This window comes from Excalfactoria chinensis, chromosome 3 (genome assembly GCF_039878825.1).
Source record: "Excalfactoria chinensis isolate bCotChi1 chromosome 3, bCotChi1.hap2, whole genome shotgun sequence".
Lineage (NCBI taxonomy): Eukaryota > Metazoa > Chordata > Aves > Galliformes > Phasianidae > Excalfactoria > Excalfactoria chinensis.
In genome coordinates, this window is record NC_092827.1 from 17,178,082 (window position 1) to 17,196,526 (window position 18,445).

Consider the following 18,445-nt stretch of genomic DNA (forward strand, 5'->3'; position numbering starts at 1 on the left):
AAAGCCTGGAAATTTAGTTGTGCAAATGTCAGATTTTCCTCTCCAAGCACTAAATTATGTAGATTAGAGATCATGTTATTTAATTAATAACATGAGTTGCAGGTGACATTAACACTAAATTCTCTTCTTCATCCTTATTAAACAAGTGGTGGTTAAAATAACAAGACTTTGAGCCCATTAAAAGTCAAGTTTCAAGAAATGATGACAAAGCAGGAATAGTAAGCCTAGCTGAAATCATTGTACACTGCAATGGAGAAATTTTCACTCATTTCCCTATGCAGATACTTTTTGTTCAGAATTTCCTCCCTGCTATTTTCTAAGCACAATGGCTGTAAATATTTGTAAATACTGCAAAGTCTTCTTAGCTTAGTAAATTGAACCTTCTAAAAAATAAAACTGTGGTTTGATAATAATATTTTCCAAGTAAGGTATGTTAATCAAGGTGACAACATTGTGTATTTGTACACATACATATAGATTGTTGTATATGCATTATGTTTATTTATTTAATAGCCATTCTTGTCTTCCTTTCCTGAATAAGGAGCCACAAAATCATCAGCATCTTTATGTAGTAACAAAATTCTGGAGACCAAGTGATGCAATTTTCTGCTACAAGAAACAAACAGGCTATTTAAAGCTCCAGGAGCAGCAAGCTCTTGGCTCTTAGATATTTGCTATGAGGGATACTCTAGAAGCAGTCTAGACAGTCTATTGTGACATTTAATAGTTCTCACAGGAAAGCATTTTTCTTATATCAAGAAAAAAATATGGAGCAACTTGTAGCTGCTGGCCCTTGATTTGTCAGTGTGCATCACTGTGAAGAAAGTACCTTCCTCTTTCTGTAACAGCCTCTTCAGCATGAGGGGACTATGTCTAGGTCTACCCTATGATTCCTTTTCTCTCAAGGCTGAGCAATAACAACCCTGTGTCTACACAGGGAGTCCTGCCTGCTCATTCTATGGTCCACTTTTTCTTGCTGTTTGATTTCTTGATATAAATGGAGGCTTTTTGTGGCAGGTGTGTTTACAGCCAATACTTCACATGGTATACTTTCTAACCAGGGGTAGCTGGACTCCATTGTATTGAATGCTGGGATCCCATCCTCGAGGTTGACTGAGTCCATCTTCATAGGCTGGTGGGAGCCATCTAGCCAAGGCTGTGTTGGATGCTCCCCATCTAGTGTGTTCCCTGGGAAAAAAGAAGAAAACAAAGAATTGCACACAAAGAACCTTCACCTCTGAATAATGCTGAATATAAAATAATCGTCAACCACAGGACAATATTTCCTTGTAACAAGATGTTCATATAATGATCTCAGCAAAGGAATCAGTTATTGGTCTTCATGTAAGCCAGCATCAATTCAACAAGAAGGCATGCTATCTGACTCATGTTTCTAATTTATGTTGGTTACCTTTTGATGTCTTTGAAGTACTTGCCATGTTGTGACTTGCTGATAATGAAATCACATTCCTATGGAGTCAGAAATACTGGTAAGGGCTTTCACATTTTTAAAAAAGATGCTTGTTTAGAGAAATAGCTTGGGAATCAAGATTTAGGAGAATATGATGGAGCCTTACTATAAAAGTGAAGGAAGCTTAAAAGAAAAAAAAAAAAAGAAAAAAGAAAAAAAAAAGAAAAAAAAAAAAGAAAAAAGGTACTAGTCATACAAAGGTGATCACTTAACAAGATCTAAGAAGAAAGAATGAAAGGAGAATGATAGCTTAAGCTGTTGGATTCAGTGTCAGAGCTCCTTTTGGTTGCATCTATTGTTTGGAAATGCCTACGTACAAGCCTAAGATCTGGTGTGCATTTAGTTGTTAACATCATCCAGCAGTTTTCCAATCAACACCTGTCTGCACACACCTTGGGATTAGTGCAGATTTGCTTTGCATGACCTATGCAATAAATAAGAAATTGCTAACTATACAAGAATTGCTAAATATAAAAGAAAAAATACAGTTTTAGAAATGTACGCAGTGATCTCTGACAGTAGAAATATAGCATGTTATAATATATGTTTATATTTCTATTGGGTACTAAAGAGGGAGCAGTTACTTTATTAATCCTCCATTGATCTCTGGCACGCTGATATGACTCAATTTGCCAAGTGATATGACAGAGTAATGCACTTAATTATCCACAATAATTCACATTTGAAAGTTGAAGTATGTTTCAATAAAGCATTCAAATTAGTTACAGTTGATTTGTCTTTATTGAAATTGCATAAAATACTGCACATAGTGTAGTGCTATTTCACTCAATTAAAAATAATGAAATGTTAATTTTGCTGCTTAACTTGTGATTTTTCTCCTGATTGCTTTTATATTGTAGCAGCTCACTGGAATGCTACTTCAGTAAAACCCCTCTTAGATGCCTTGTTATTATTCTATTAAACATGTTAATGTCTTGGAATCTTGCATGAGTTATAAATGTTTTATCTAGGGTAGACAAAATGATAAGAATTTGATATCATACGCTCAGACTGTAGTCAAATTTGATAACGATACATTCTGCTTATGGGAAGTGGAACTTTTCCTTCACTAGTGCAACAGTAGAATTACACTGTCTGGATATTGTTGTGACTCCCTTAGGAGGAAACTGGAATTTCAAGATACTGCTTACTCTCCATATTTATGTCTTTTGAATGACACCTAGCTTATATGTAAGTGAAGCAGCCATTCTAAAGGAAACACCCCGATTTCTTTTCATAGTTAACGGATTCAGTCAGGACAGGCCATTCTTTACCCTGGGTATACCATATTCAAACCCATAATTCCTATAGTATTAGAGCTTCAAACTAACCATCGGGTCCTTGCCCAATAAAACTATTAAAGGCACAAAAATGAAACAAAAAGCTGACAGATAAGTTTCCTTGTAGATGCTCAAATAGCAAGCACGAAAAAAAAAAAAAAAAAAAAAAAGAAATATAGTAATCTAAACTCCTGGCATTAAACCAGAAAAAGAGACAACTTGTGAGTGCCATCCTGTCATCCTGTACTCTCTCTCACTATTAGGAACAACTGAAGACAAAATCCTTCAGTAGACATATCAGTACCTCAGAAGTGTAAGATTAGAGAACATTAATTTGCACCATGAGATGCCTTTCTTTAGTACTGTAATTTCCCTACCTTTGAATCACTTTCAATGCCCTAAACATTAAAAAAACAGATATATCAATGCAATTAGTTGGGATAAAAATGAAAACAGACAAAACCAACTTGGGTGTACCTTATCTTCCAGTTTTCTTAATTACTATTGTACATTTATTTTGCTCCACACATAAGCCTTCAGACACACAGAAAAGTAAAATTTGTTGATATGTGTTACTAGTGAATGAGGATAATGACACTCATTTTTTGATGTCATGACAATAGTCTCCAAAGAAAGTCATGCTCATATTGTTCTGTTATGCATTTGTTCTAGGAATTTTATGCAAAAATAAATTCTTTGGTGGCAGAATAAATATTTTGTAACTGCACTTATCTGTCCAAAATACACAAATTGATTAAGTAAAGAATGCATTAAGAAATTCCATGTTCACTTTTAAATATATTATCATTTATTTTTATTTTTATTATTATTATTTTTTTAAACAGCCAATTTTAGAAACTTCTATACAAATCATTATATTACTAGTTACCACAGAGAAAACAATGTTTTAGTATACTCACAACTGTTTTTCTCCCCAAAAATTAAGAGAAAGACCTCAGCAACAACGCTTGAGTATTAGAAGCTTCAGCTGTGTGCTTCTATTTGGCTGCTTGGCCAATATTTTCAAGCTCCAACAGAGTTGTCAGTGCAAATAGTATACTAACTGTTAGTTCAGATTCCAAGCAATTCTTCAAGTGCCTGGGGGAATTCATGTGTATCCAGATAGATTTATGACATTGATGCATATTGGATTGTGTCCTTTCAACAAAAAGCTTAACATGCAAGCTCCTTACAAACGACTGATGATGCAGAAATACTGATTCATCTCATTTAAACTGAGTGATTGAATAACAAAACTGCAGAATGTTACCACTGTTCAGTAACAGTATTGCAGAATGCCTTAACCTGTGTAATGCTAATGGTCTTCCATTGGTATGCAGTAGTGTATGATTGCAGCCTGCCTTTCCATTTGTGAATTTAAGCCTAGGTAACCTGAAACAAGTATAAATACAATTCATCCTTATACTTGAAAGATCTCTTATTCTCCATTTTACATCCTTATTGTATTGAAGTATTTTGAAAATATAGTTACGTATGTTATGGTGAGTTTTGTAGGAAACAATCCTAACTTGTATTAGGGTAGAAGCAGATAGTAAGTAAACAATAAACATTTAGATAAATCAATCAGCACATTCATAAAAATAGATATATAAAACTAAATATATCACCTATAACTTTTATGTGTATGTTCACTAAGTATTAAGGTTGTGATAGAATTAAAAAAAAATGAGAATCTAATTGATTTTGTTATTGTTCATTGTGAAGATGTAACTCTTTCCTGTTCAGTATTGTTCTAATTTAATGAAAGATGGAAGTTGGGTTAGAATTCAGTCTGTTTAATTTATATCTACTGAATAAGTCCACCCTATGTTTAAAGCTCCTTACATAATCTTAGAAGCTTTCAGAGGTAGAGCCTCTCTGCAAAAATTAGTGTACTTAATTTGAAATGAAGAGTATTTACCCTTGGGAGCTCTAAGAGGCATCTCATTTAGAGAGACAGTGATGTCAGATGATTGAACTCACCCACCCAGTTTTTCTAGGAAAAATAAAGGTAAATTATTGAGTTTAAAGAGAGAGAAGGAAGGGGAGAGAGAGAGAGAGAGAGAAAAGACAAAAGAAAGAGGAAAGATTTTTCAGGGCATAATCCTTATCATACATACCTATTATTGCAGGCACCAGTGATGAGTCGATACTTATTAGCTAAGCAATTGTTTGGACATTTTGGTGGCAGCATATAAGGAAGACATCCAGAAATGTTAGCAATCATAGTAAGCAGATCAGCTGATAAAAGATCTGTAAGGAAGAACCCAAATATTCTGTTGACATACGGCTTCTATGGGAGAAAAGACATTATTGTCAGCAGCAATTACAGCATTTGCTTTTCTTCCTGGGAAAGAGCATTAGTTAGATGTGCTGCAGTAGGTAGTCTTAGGGACTTAGAGGACATATAAAGTGAAGGGGAAGACTATTTTTATTATCACATGAGTAGAGAATAAGAGGGAAGCCATCTATCCATATCTGAGACCTGAGGTGGACCTGCTCATTCCTCTCCTTTGATCTTCTCCCCTGCATTCTCTTCTCTTTCCATGCATTGTGGTCAAATCATTTGGCAAGTACTTATACTTAAAACAAAGGTGTAAAAAAAAATGTTCAGGAGCAGATGTATATACCAATGAACAAAATCATGGGACGGGAAGGATACTGAAAATTAAAATTAAGATAGCTATACATCTATAGCTACTTGCAGAGTGAGAGGAATAGAATTATTGCCCAGAATTTGAGGGCTAGGGAAAAACAGGCTGCATTTCTTACACTGCAAGTTCTGTCATGAGAGTCCTTCTGATGAGGTGCAAACTCGTATTACTCTGTGAGCTGTCAACCTCTCTCACACACAGTGCTGGAATTAAAGGTGAAAATGAAGGAAGAGCAGAATCCTTCCTGAAACTTTTGTCTTTCAAACTGACTGTAACCTTCATGTGATTAAAAAAAAAAAATAAAAAAAATGGTAGAAGCACCAAGTGACTATTGCCCCTGCCTCCTCACTGCCTGCTGCAGGTCAGCCAGTCTCATCTCTTATCAGTTTAGCCCATCCAACCCCAAACTAAACTGATTTAGTCCATTAATCAAGTGAAAAATGTAAGCGAGAAACAAACAAATGAAAAAAGTTTCAAGGATCAAATCAGCTGAAAAATGTTCCTCTGAGCAACTAGAACCTATGCGAGTTAGTGGGGAGAGCAGAGAGAGAATGGGCTGCTTGACCAGCTGTATAATGTTGGCATTATGTCCTAGCTACCCATGTTGAATTTGTGGATACAGATGCATTCACATGTTAGTTCAGGTTCAAAGTCATGCTCTGAATTCAATTCCCACCATCAGTTTTTCTTAGGTTTTGATTCATGTTTGCTTTAGAATGTTTTGTTCTTTGTTTCACAGAAAACTACCTGTTGACACAACAAATAAAATGCATCGGGTCTATCCATCTTCTGTGCAGATTGCACTGGTTCTGTAAATTTATGAGTTTTGTAGACTTTGTGACTTGAAAACACTAGTACTTCTGAAACTGTACCAGTAGAAAGATCACTGTATCTCTGTGAGTCTGTAAATGTATAAATATACACATAGAGAAACAGAAATATTTATAGTTCTACAAAAGTCCCATACATTTAGTACATCAGACACTTCCTCGAGGAAAAAAAAAAAAAAAATGAAAAATATATCTTTCTGTTTGCCTACAACACTCTAATGCTTCGATATCTTGAATAATATTGTCATGGTATAATATCAAGACAGACAACACAGATTATAAATCTCCACCTTGCTTTAAGTGAAGGAATTATATTTTGAAGGAAAAAAAAATATCTGAATTTTTAGCTTTCCTGACATGAGGGACTCATCTTGAAATTAATCTTGAAAGTAATCTTGAACAGCAACAATGCTTTACTTAGATAATTATACATCATTGAACCTTCTTGATTACCTACCTTTATTTCTTCATCTAACATAAAAACAGCTGAAATATAAACAAATTGAAATAAAATTTGCAACTGCAATGTATTATTAATTTTGAAAATGTGAAAATATTTTCTTTAAATAAGCTATCAGTAAGTTTGTCTATTTCCAGAGGTAATACATTTCAAAGTGCCTGCATCACAGAGTGATAGAAATTGTATTATTTTGCTTGTAAGCTCTGCCACAGAAGCACAAAACCCAAAGATACTGCACTATAAACAAGAAGTTTACAACAATATGTATATGCAAGACTATTTATAGACAATATGGTCATGAGTCAATAGCAAAGTGCTGCTCTCCTCAACTGTGGGAACATAGTCAACTCTTTAGTAAAGAAAAATGTAAGAGAGTCTACATGGAGTGCTTTTAAGAAGAACAGGGAGAGCATCCTGGCCCCAGGATGGGGACAAGATATGTGTATCTGCCTAAAGTAAAAAATAAGTGAAGCTAGTACAGTTTTAATCTAAAAGACAATATTCAAGAAATCAACAGGGATTTATACTGATTTGTTTACCAGTTGGATGCAAAGAACGCTTGTATTTCTGGCAAACTTTTTGTTTCAACACTTGAATTGACATTTCCATTCGTTCTGCTGCTTGAGAAATATCTTGACTGTCTTGTTCAGGAAATTTTGAGAAGGCCAGCAGTGAGGTAGGACTTGCTATTCCCTTTGCTTGGATATTTCTATAATGAAAATAAAACAATGAACTCATTAATAAGTGTACTTGTACTTGAATCAAAGAATTTGCTGGAAAAGCAAAAATGAAAACTACATTTTTACTTTGTTTTGCAAGGATAATTCTGGAAAGGGCCCTTCTGTTGAGCACACACAACAGCATTAAAGTTTGTGTGAAGCTGTCAGGATGAAACAAAATCTGTTATGGTGGACAAAGTCTGCAGCACAAAGTAGCTGAGAAGACTCAAGCAGAATAATCACACCATCCAACTTCACCTTCTGAGACATCTAAGTGAACAGGCTTCATTTTTATGTAACTTTTAATATGATCAACCACCTCAGTCATTACAGATAGATTCCTGACTTGACCTATCACCAAGGAAACAATCACACTTGTCTAGATGCTGTCTGCGGGTGACAATTACAAACATGTCTCAGAGATGGTCCAAATACTTGCCTTGTAGTGATTAGCTGTATATGGAGTTTCAGCATTAGTTTAGCAGGAGTTAATTATATAACTCCATGATAATACGTTACTTAACCAGTACGATCTTACCTTTAACTTTAAGCAGCTCATGTTGCATTAGACAACATCTTTTGAACTTAAATATAAGAAAAACAGAATTATAGAATCACAGAATGGTTTGGGTTGGAAGGAACTGTAAATATTACCTAGTTCCAAACTAGGTAAATTTCTAGAAACTAGGGAAATTCTAGAAAGAATCCAGTGGAGGGACACAAGATTGTTAGAGGCCTGGAGCATCTTCCTTATGAAGAAAGGCTGAGGGACCTGGGACTGTTCAGACTGGAGAAGACTGAGACAGGATCTTATCAATGCTCATAAATGCTTACTGGGTGGGAGTCAAGTGACTTCAAAGGCTTTTCTAGATCTTGAATGCACCTTACAATTAAGGATACAATACAAGAGTCTTAACCTTCTCAGATATCCTTTACACAGAAACTATTCACGTCCTTTCAGAAAAAGAACATGAGAACTCTTCTGATTATGAGACTGAACTATCCTGCTCCTCAGCAGTATATTCTTCAAGTTTATGATATACAATTAGGAATTCTGTTGGGAATCTGGAGTATTAAAAGTCCTGAAACATCTTGTAAGGTAGAAGAAAAGAAAGATGCCATAACCATGAAAAGAAAGATGCAAAAACTGGGGCTCCCATAAAAAAACATATGCATGACCAAGTAAACATTTCTGTATCAGTGAGTTACATGACAACCTCTGTAAAAACTGTCTAGAACAAAAACACAAAACCAACTACTCTTAAGGGCAAGGTATGTCCCATACAATTTCTTCAACCTTGTTTCTAATCTTATCGATTGTGTAAAATTATCACAGTGGTTAATAGTTTGTCAAACTTCTCTTTCCTCCCCTTTCTTCACCTCCTAATTCATTGTATTCATGCTAGTCTCTTCCAGTTCATACTCATTCTCCCAGAGATGAGCTCTGATTGTGGAAGGAGATGCTGTTTCTTGTTACTAATTAAATAATAAATTGTATTCTTAATTTGTAAAGAAGAAATAGCCGCATGAAGCTAAGACAATGACCTGTGATATAATAATTTGGAAGATGAGAGATATCTAGAAGGAAGATGATTTATACTTATCAGATGCTCAGTTACTGAGTCTCAGTTCAGATCAACATTAAAATATATGCATATCTATATACACAAAAGAAATTCTCCAAAGTACAAGCTATACATCATCATCCAGCATCTGATATTCAGTTTCTGAGATTTCTTTCCATCTTTAATTAATGTATTTATAAAGTAATTTTTTTTTTTAGAGATTCCAAGCCAGATCAAATGCCTTAGACATTTGCTGCTGTTCTGATCTCCCATAACAGCAGCATTGTGCAGGATATAAAGGGAGTATCTTCATTCTCAAAACATGTATGTACATGGCTACTGTTGCTGTAAGACCAGGGTGGCACTAACTGAAGTATGATGTCAAGTGGGTTTCTCCAACTGTAACTATAACAATGGATTCAAAACACTGAAAATGATTTTGAAGTTCATTATGCATATAGTCTCATAGACAATCAAGTTGAGTTGGCATAGATTGGGACAAAATACAGTAAAACATATTAAGTTTGGGGTTTTACAGTTCAGATCCTTTGAAACTGCTGAGACACGGTAAGCAAAGAATAATTGAGGAATCTAAGTGATTATATTAAACACCTGATATGAGGAAACCTATTTGTCCAGTTCAACCACATTTCAAGGTTAAGCTGAGGTCTGAGGAAAAAAACAAACAAACAGTTATTTTGTCTCAGACAGCTTGTAGCTCAGACCCCTAGATCAGGAATTCAGCAAACATCAGGTTGGACTACTGTACATGGAATGATTAAGAGTTTTCCTATTCTAACCTGAAAAAGATATTGCCTTTTCTTTTCAGAACTGCCTTTTCAGTCTCAAAGATAGCACAGAGCTCATCTGTATTGCACTGTAGCTTCCTTCAATTATTTGTAAGCCAAAGTAAAATAAGTTTTCACAGTGCTGAGACTTCTATAACTTCCAGAATTTCAAATATGCAGTCAGAAGCACTTCTTTCTTGTTTTAGCCTTTGTGCTGACTAAAGCTTTTAATTCAAGTATACAGTATTCTTTGTTACAAAGGGAAAAAACCCTAGCAGTTCTAGATTAATATGATATAAAAATGTAGAATTATATAATTTAAGGAGTTAAACACATCCCCTCCTCAAGACAATAATGAGAATAGATAATAGTTCAGTCCTCAGTACTTTGCAAATTGCCAAAGACTTGTGTCTTAGAGGCAGGTGTTGAGCATGTATAGCAGCCTGGATTAAAACAGCAAGAAGTCTCTCAATAAGCTGATTAAATCCACGAGGTACTGAATTAAATAAGAGCATGCAACAGAAATAGTTTTTACTTCTGTTTAACAGTCCTACTATTCTACACCAGTTAACACAAGAGCAAATTACATTCTCATGGACATCAGGTTTCTAACACTGGCACAGGACACTTGTGCTTCTGATGACGCAAAACAGGAAGGCAAGTGCTGATACTAATACACGTCTTTAGATGCTCTGCTGACAGTGTAAGCCTTCGCCCTGTGGCTGGTTAAACCCAAACTGCAAAAGACATAAACAGCTCACACATTGCTTTTACTAGCAGTGTTACCCAAAAAATATCCAAAGATTATAAACACTTCCTGTCAGATCAAATGCTTTATTTAAAGGCTTTGGATTACTGATCTAATTTTCAAGTGCTGCTGTTGAAACAGGAAAGGAAAGGGGAAAAAAGGAGAGTGAAGGAGGAGAGGGTAGAGGAAGGGAGGAGAGAGATCTTACTTGTTTACCTTTTCTGTAATATATCTGTAATTATTACTGGACCATCTTTCCTATGAGGCAAGGCTGGAACTCCTCAGCCTGGAGAACAGGTGGCTTAAAGTGGGGTCTGCAAGTGTCATTAAGGAGAGTGAAAGTAGAATGGAGCCAGGTTCTTTTCATTGCTACCCAGTATGAGAGGCAATGGGCACAAACTGGAACATGGGAGGTTCTGTCTGAGCACCAGGAGCACTTCTGTGCTGCATGGTGATGGAGCACTGGCACAAGCTGCCCAGAAGCTGTGGAGTCTCGTTTGAGATACCCAAAAAAGGCACCTGGATGTGCTGCTGGTGTGGCACGCTACTCTAGGTGTCCCTGCTGGAGCAGGAGCTGTGCTAGATGCGAACCTCAGCCAGTATGTGACTGTTACTATCATAAAGGCATCGACACTTCATAGTCTATATCTCCACATGTTCAGTATTTCGAGGGAAGTTAAAAAGTCCAGTGACCCAGTGATTTATCTGGGGTGAATATATAGTTTCATTTTAATTAAACTTCTATTAGGAAACCCTTTTGCTGAATAAATTCACTTTATATTTTATTTTTTACCTTTTCAGAGCATATTGTGTAGCATAATCCACCAGATTAGAAGCCTTCTGAATAGCCTCAGTAATGCAGTTATCTTCACTTTCTTCTCAACAGAAGAACCAAACAACATAACAACAAAAAAAAGAGATATTTATTGAAATACACTTATAAAATAGGTTTGCGATACTGTCATATGCAATCATTCCCCATTAAACATATCTCTGTTGTTTAATGCTGTGTTTTCTGATCTTTCTGAAAAATAAGTTAAGAGTAGTAAATCACTTCTTCCATCACGTATGAAGTGTTAGGTTTTCCCTTGTTTTCTTCCAGCATAAATCCAGCTACATACATTGTGTAGTACCAGACCTACAAGTCCATCTGAGAACATGGTATTACGTGAGGATTATGCTCTATAGACTTCATGTGTATGTTGCATAAGGCTGTCCTTGGATTGAAAGGACAAGTCCAAGCTCCCGTTGCAGGTAGCATGAGCCTGCATATATGATTCATTTAATGTTACATCTGAAAATGGTTTTAAGTCTAAGTTAAAATTAGAGACTGATCTTTACAGTTAACACAGACTTTTAGAATTTGATACAGCAAGATTTTAAATTATACTTAAGGGTTTTGTCTCTGAGAAATATATTTTGCTTTAAGTATTTTTCATCTTGTCATATTGATTTAGGCTCTAATCCAGAGGAGAAGATCCATCTTCTATGCCTAAATTCCACTCTCTCTCATTCTTTTCCATTTATTCATATGTTCATTTTGTGTTAACTAACTTAAAATGTAACCTCATTTTAAACTATACATTTACCAGCAATTAATATGGGAGCATCAAGCAGAAAATCCACTATAGAAAAATCAATCTGATCCTGTTTCACAGAGAAAGCCCAAAATCTATTTACCATCTAAAGCAATGTCTTGGATATTGGTTCAGGGGTTATTTATTTTATAGTCTGGATATCACTGTATTTACTTATTTTATTTTATTTGTGATTCTACAATTACTTCAGATGAAAACATTCCTAAGATCTTTCCCTTTCAAACTTTATCTAACAGTTAAGGCAATGTAAATATTGCAAAAATTATTGACAAATAAATATTGAAAAAATCCTGTTTCTTCACAATCTCTACTCTACTAAAGTAAAAATCAGCCTCTTGAAAATTATCCTTTCAAAAATCGGTATTGTATCTATTGTACTAGTCTACCAAACCTCACTGATTTAGATTGATCAGATGTAAAATAAATAGCTCTGGTACTTAAAAATGTGGGATTTTATCATTCGAATATAGGTGCTCCTGCAGTCTGAGTTGCTCTGAAGTCCCTGCAGTAACCAGAGGGTGCTAATGGGAATAGATCCATGGAGATGTGCAGCCTCGTGGGACAGCAGCAGTGTGCCAGCTGGCAGAGAAATCCAGCCATCATGCTTCTAAACATTACAGTTGACATATGGATGCCACTAAGAAAATTCAATCACTTTTAGACATACATACATACATACATAACTGAGATACACAGCATGTGTCGTGTTCTCCATTGTCAAGTGATGAAGCTGCATTTCAAAAGAAAGTGCTCATGGAATAATTCTCATGGAAGTCAGATATCTTGCACATTAAAAAGAAAATAAAAGATTAAGCTAAATTGCTCGATGAAATAAAATAATATATTTAGTCTGTTACTTACCGAAGAGGACATCTTTGCCAGTCTGAAGGGAAGAGAAGAAAACAGCTGTGAAGGCTATAGCTGCTGAAATTCCCAAAACAATGAACACTTTCATCTAGAAGAAAGAAGAGAGAAATGTTTACAAAATATGTGCCTTCATTTTATAGATAATTATAAGCCGTATTATAAATAATTTCTTGTGTGTAGTAAATATTGCTATTAAATTAGACTTGTAGACAAATTTTTAAGTGTGTTATTGAAATTTAAAATACTCATTTTTAGAAATAACTGTATTTCCATTTCTATATTTTCATTCTTTATTAATTCTTTTCCCCCTCAGGAAACTTCTAACACAAGGTAATACAACACTTTTCTTTACATCATGATATTTTCTGACACTATTAGTAATGTTTAGCCTACATAATAGAAGTTAAGTAATATTTCACCATTTGTTTTGAACTTCTGTGTCTTAATATGGTTTGATTATAACTTTGAATTCCACACAAGACAGTGAAACTGGACAAACTAAGAATAACATCTACCAGACCTGTCTATAGTCCTGTCCATGTATAAATGTAATATCAAAGCTGTGCAATAAATACATTCACATTGCAAATATTCCATTTCAATATGCTGCTTGCTGAGTTTTTACAGCAGTGCAAATACAAATGTAAAGTATCCAAAAAGCAATATTTTTTACATGCTACATTGTGATCAATAAAGAAAATAATAAATTAACAAATCAACTACAACTTCAGGGTAGTAGACCCAAAGGAAGTCAATGTGAAAGCCCCTCTTATTTTCCACAAGTTAATATAACAAAGTTGCTCTGAAAAATGGCAAGAAAAGTTTCATAGTCTGACCTTTTGTCTGCTGAGCAGCTGATCTTCCACAGTTCTGTACTTTATTGATGGCAGTAACTCTCCTGAAATATTAAAGTGAAGTACTTTCCTGGGGCCCAGCCTACACTATCCGCTTGATGCAGTGCTACTCACTCAAGCTTTAAAAGTGCAAATGATTTCAAAAATCCTCTTTTCAACACAGTATCCTCACACAGTGCAGAAACTGATGTCAGAGCTTTAGTTCCTTATTTTTTTCCCCCCTAATAGGTAAACAGTTACCTTTGTAGTTATTTCTCAGATTTCTTTTTAAAGGAAATGCAGAGGAAATTTACTGAAGTACAGTTTTCATTAGTTCATTTTGTCAATAAGTTTGGAAAAGAAGGTAAATCTGTGTCCTACTTTATCTTTTCTGGTATTGACTCTTTAACAAAATGATCTTTATTTCCTCTGCTGAAAGCCCTCAGGTTGCCTACTAAGTTTCCTGAATAGCCATTTACTTTGCATTGCTCTCTTGAGTAATTTATTTTACATTTTTTAGGCTGCTTCTTTTTATTTATACTTTTTCAACACCATTGTTTCTTCTGAAGTCAATATTTTGACCTAAGGTGTTTTTTTGTTTGTTTTTCATTTCCTATTTAGGCAGAGAGATCAAATCAGCCTTGGAATCAGGATTGAGATTTCCATTTCATTTTTGCTGGTCTTTACAGGGAAATCACAAGGTGGAGCCAAAGATCAGTGCTTTACTCTGTGTCAGAGATAATAAGCAGAGGCTGTGTAGCAGGAAGAGTCCTAGAACTTCTGTACATCATATATGATGACCAAAGAAAACTCACGAACATGGGAACAGGTTGGAGGCAAAACATAAGGCTATTATGGCAGACTTAAGTTAAATCCTGTTCCCTACATGAATAAGTAGACTTGGGTGAAAAGAAAGCGGAGAGGGAAAAGGGAAAGACCTTTACTGGATAAGTAGGCTTCTGCTACTTAGATAGGGGCCTTTTCCTTACATAAGCAAATGTAAACAAGATTGACTTTTTGCATGGCACAGCAAAACACTGAGAAAAGCAGATACATTCCGAACTCCTAATAGAATAAAGTGCTTTCAACTATCTCCTTTCACATACTTCACAAGTACCATGGGTTTCACTTCTGAGAACTTAGGCACTTTCTTAACACATAAAAATGGGCGTGCTTATCTCCGCAGTTACAGTAAAAAATTGGAACTTTCTTGAAGAGTTCAAGAAGATTTTCCTTAACATTTAAATCAGAACCTCAACCTTTGCTCATTTGTTACACTTGAAGTAATGGTAAGTATTGAACTGTATTTTGTTACCAGCAGCAAATTCATCTAGGAGGAAAACATGAATGGCAACACCTATGTTGCTTCTTTTGCTGAAAATATAAATACAGTTTGTAATATAACTAATTGTTTAAAGAGTATAAATATTTTCTGCTCTCTGAGTCTTGATCACAGCTTTACGAGAAATCTTCATTATTCTGGATCAGCACAGATAGAAGCAGATACATTCTCATATATTCTCACTCTTACTGTAGCTCATTCAGAATCCTGTCATTGTACACCATCAAAAGAGAACGCATTGGCTTAAGAGCAACTTCAGTTTTTGAATTCAAGATTCATATGTTGCCTACTTGTCAGTGAAGATTAGTTAGATAAATATCCTGCTGAATGAATCCCTCCTATACTGAATCTTCCATTATTCACTTTTCTTCAGCCATTATTACTATGTCATACCTTTCTGTTGAACCGTGGCTGAGCCCATCAGTGACTGTCCAAACATGAAAGACAAGTATAAAATAATACCTACATTAAGCACCACTGTTGAAAAAAGCAACAGTGAATCCTAACAGCTAAGAACATTAGCACAAAGGTCTTAACACATTAAATTTATTATATTTTCGAGATTTGAATTTATACGTGAAGAGCAGCACTGTGTCTATTTGCATTCTTAAAAGTTAAAGACCTAAAAGTCAAATCCTTGAACTGTTAATAAATAAATTCAGTTCAAGAAAACATCCCTAAGCAAAAGAATTTATGTTGTTATCCCCACATACAAATTTCTGCAGCCTTACAACATTACTTAGAATGAATATTCCATAATCAAAATATTGAGCAATTTCAACTGATATTTGATACAGGGAACATTAAATTAGATAAATAGACATTTATTTAACCTTATAAAGATTCCTGTATTTGCACTGTAACAGCCTATAGCTTTACTAGGCTCTCTCAGACATTATCAGCCCTTACAAATGTTGGGTTAGAATGAGAGACCTCCAAGATAAATCTGAGCAGCCACAGAAGCTATTTTTGATAATAGAAAACAATATTTTTCAGCATTTAGTAGTTATCTTGGGTTCTAGCATGGCGTGAAGGTGAGTGTCTAAATTGTAATAGAAAAATTAGTCTCTGATCCCTCTGCTTATGAAAATTCCTTGAATGACTTTGCAGAAGAGAGGCAAAAAGTATGACTATAAGGAACTCAGCAGAACCAGTTTTGCCTAGGTTCCTAGCTTAGCATTTTGCAATTACCAACAATCAGACGCATTCCAGCTAATTCAGCAAAGTGTTACAAAGCCAAATAAATAAATAAATAAGAAGGTGAAAGAAAAGTAGATTACAAGAAGAGTTTATCAAGTTTCACTGATATCTTGACGTCAGGCCACTCTGGGACTTCAAGAAGAACCTACAAAGGTAAATTAAGCTTTCTCTACTGTATTCCTTGTGTCTGAACTTACACCAACCTTGCATGTCACTGTATGAAAACTCTGCCTCAACTAAATAGCAAATTATGAGTTATGTGGAAGCACGTGGAACAGATGAACAATTTTTTAAGATATATATGCTCAAAATCTAAAATCAAATGGCATGAATGACAAAAATTTTTATTTTTAAAATGTGACAAAAAATCATTTTTCATCTTGAAAAAGCATTGATTTTGAAAAATTCAGTCTCTTTCAGTCATAGCATTTTAAGGGAATTAAGGGAAAGTTAATGGCAGGATTTCCAACTTATAATTAATAGCCTTCTTGCAGAGACCACAGAAATAACATATAATGAAGGTGATGGCTTGGATTTCGGGGTGGTGGGTAAATACATCATTGTCATAAAGCTGATCAAATATTAAGAAGGTAAATAGCATGATCTTTTGTAACTTAAAAATTAAGTATCTTCAGAAGACAAAAACAGTGACCATAAAATACAATTACAGAAGACAAGCTTTGGTATTTTGCCTGTGAATGACAGTTAGTGTAATTAGTGATAAATCCACAAGAGGATTTAAGATCCCAGAAGGAAAATTGAAAGTGCTGGTGCTGAAAGTGATTTGTTGCTGTACTTAAAGTGTGTATAGCTGGGCAGTATTCCTGTCCTCCCTTTGAAGTGCCCTGCAGTGAGTGAAATATTCAGAGAAGTCTTAGTAGGTGCTTTGACATATAGATCTCTCATGACAGAAGATCTGTCAATATCAATTGGAACTTTGTCCAATGTCTTTCATCTTCTACCTCTCAACACTGAGTTACTCTGAAAATTCTAGCAGTGGCAGCACACTTTCATTTTGTATCCATCATGCAAAATAACAAAAAGAGATGGTGTAGCAAAAGTGCTCAAGTAAAGGACATAAATATCTATTAAAAGGAGAAGAGTGGGGAATCCTGACTGGACAAAGACCGTAATTCGGAGAGAGAAGAGAGAATCCTATACCATTAAACTTGTTTTATGCTATATGTATGGTTCTTGGCAGTTATTATTCGCTGCATCAGGAGTCAGTATGATGGCATTAGTGAATCCTATTCTTAAGAACCTTATTCTCTCTCCACACTGTACAGAAAGCCTCAGTTTTGCTTGGCTAGATACCTTTCCTTAGACAGTGCATCTGTCAAGTTTGTGTTATCAACATTATGATTAAGAATCCATTGGCAAAACTATTTCATTAAATTGAAATAACAGTGCCTGAACTCATCATCACACTTAAAACATTTTTTACTGGTCTGCTTTATTGAATTGCCTGGTAGGATTCTATGATTCCCAAACATGGCACTGTCTTGGAATTGAATTGTCAAACAGTTTGTAGAAAGGGGTATTGAAAGGAAACAGCCATTGATTTTTACTCAGTAAAAGTAGTAATAAAATTATTTCACAATATGGCTACCAGATCATTAAATAGATTGTTCAGTAGACACATCCTACATTATTAAAACATTTTATTAATTGAAAAACACACTATAAATCTAAAGAAATACTCTCAAACTGTTTTCAGCCAAGTTCATATTCATTTGAGTAAATGTGCATGACTCTGAATCAGTCTCCAGTTTTTTATTGGTGTGTCACAAATCAAGAAAGTAAATGACTTGCAGAAGTTCAACTAAACGTACTCCACAAATTAAGAGGTCACACAGCACCACTCTGGGACATTTAGTATTCAAGTGTATCTTATGACTGTGTAATATAAACATCTTGGCTATCTGATGTCATGTCAAGGTTCCACTGAACTTGAGCTGTTGATTTTAATGCTCTGCTGAGTTCAGAGTATTCTGTGGATTAATAAATTATGTTTTAGAAAAGTCTCAGACTGAAAGAAAAATGAAAACCAACAACAAAAACACAAGCAATGCTGTAACTCACATATTTGC

General features: G+C 35.0%; 1 protein-coding gene across 1 annotated transcript in view; it reads right to left on the minus strand.

The window, feature by feature from the left end:
• The window catches only part of TPO (thyroid peroxidase), a 41,356-nt gene extending 27,479 nt beyond the window's left edge, over window positions 1-13,877 (minus strand). Inside the window, 7 exon segments of the mRNA XM_072332758.1 lie at window positions 1,059-1,188; window positions 4,872-5,004; window positions 7,235-7,404; window positions 11,309-11,390; window positions 12,793-12,843; window positions 12,975-13,068; window positions 13,817-13,877. Coding sequence (XP_072188859.1) covers window positions 1,059-1,188; window positions 4,872-5,004; window positions 7,235-7,404; window positions 11,309-11,390; window positions 12,793-12,843; window positions 12,975-13,068 — 660 coding nt within the window. The 5' untranslated portion in view covers window positions 13,817-13,877.
• Window positions 13,878-18,445: the final 4,568 nt, after the last annotated feature.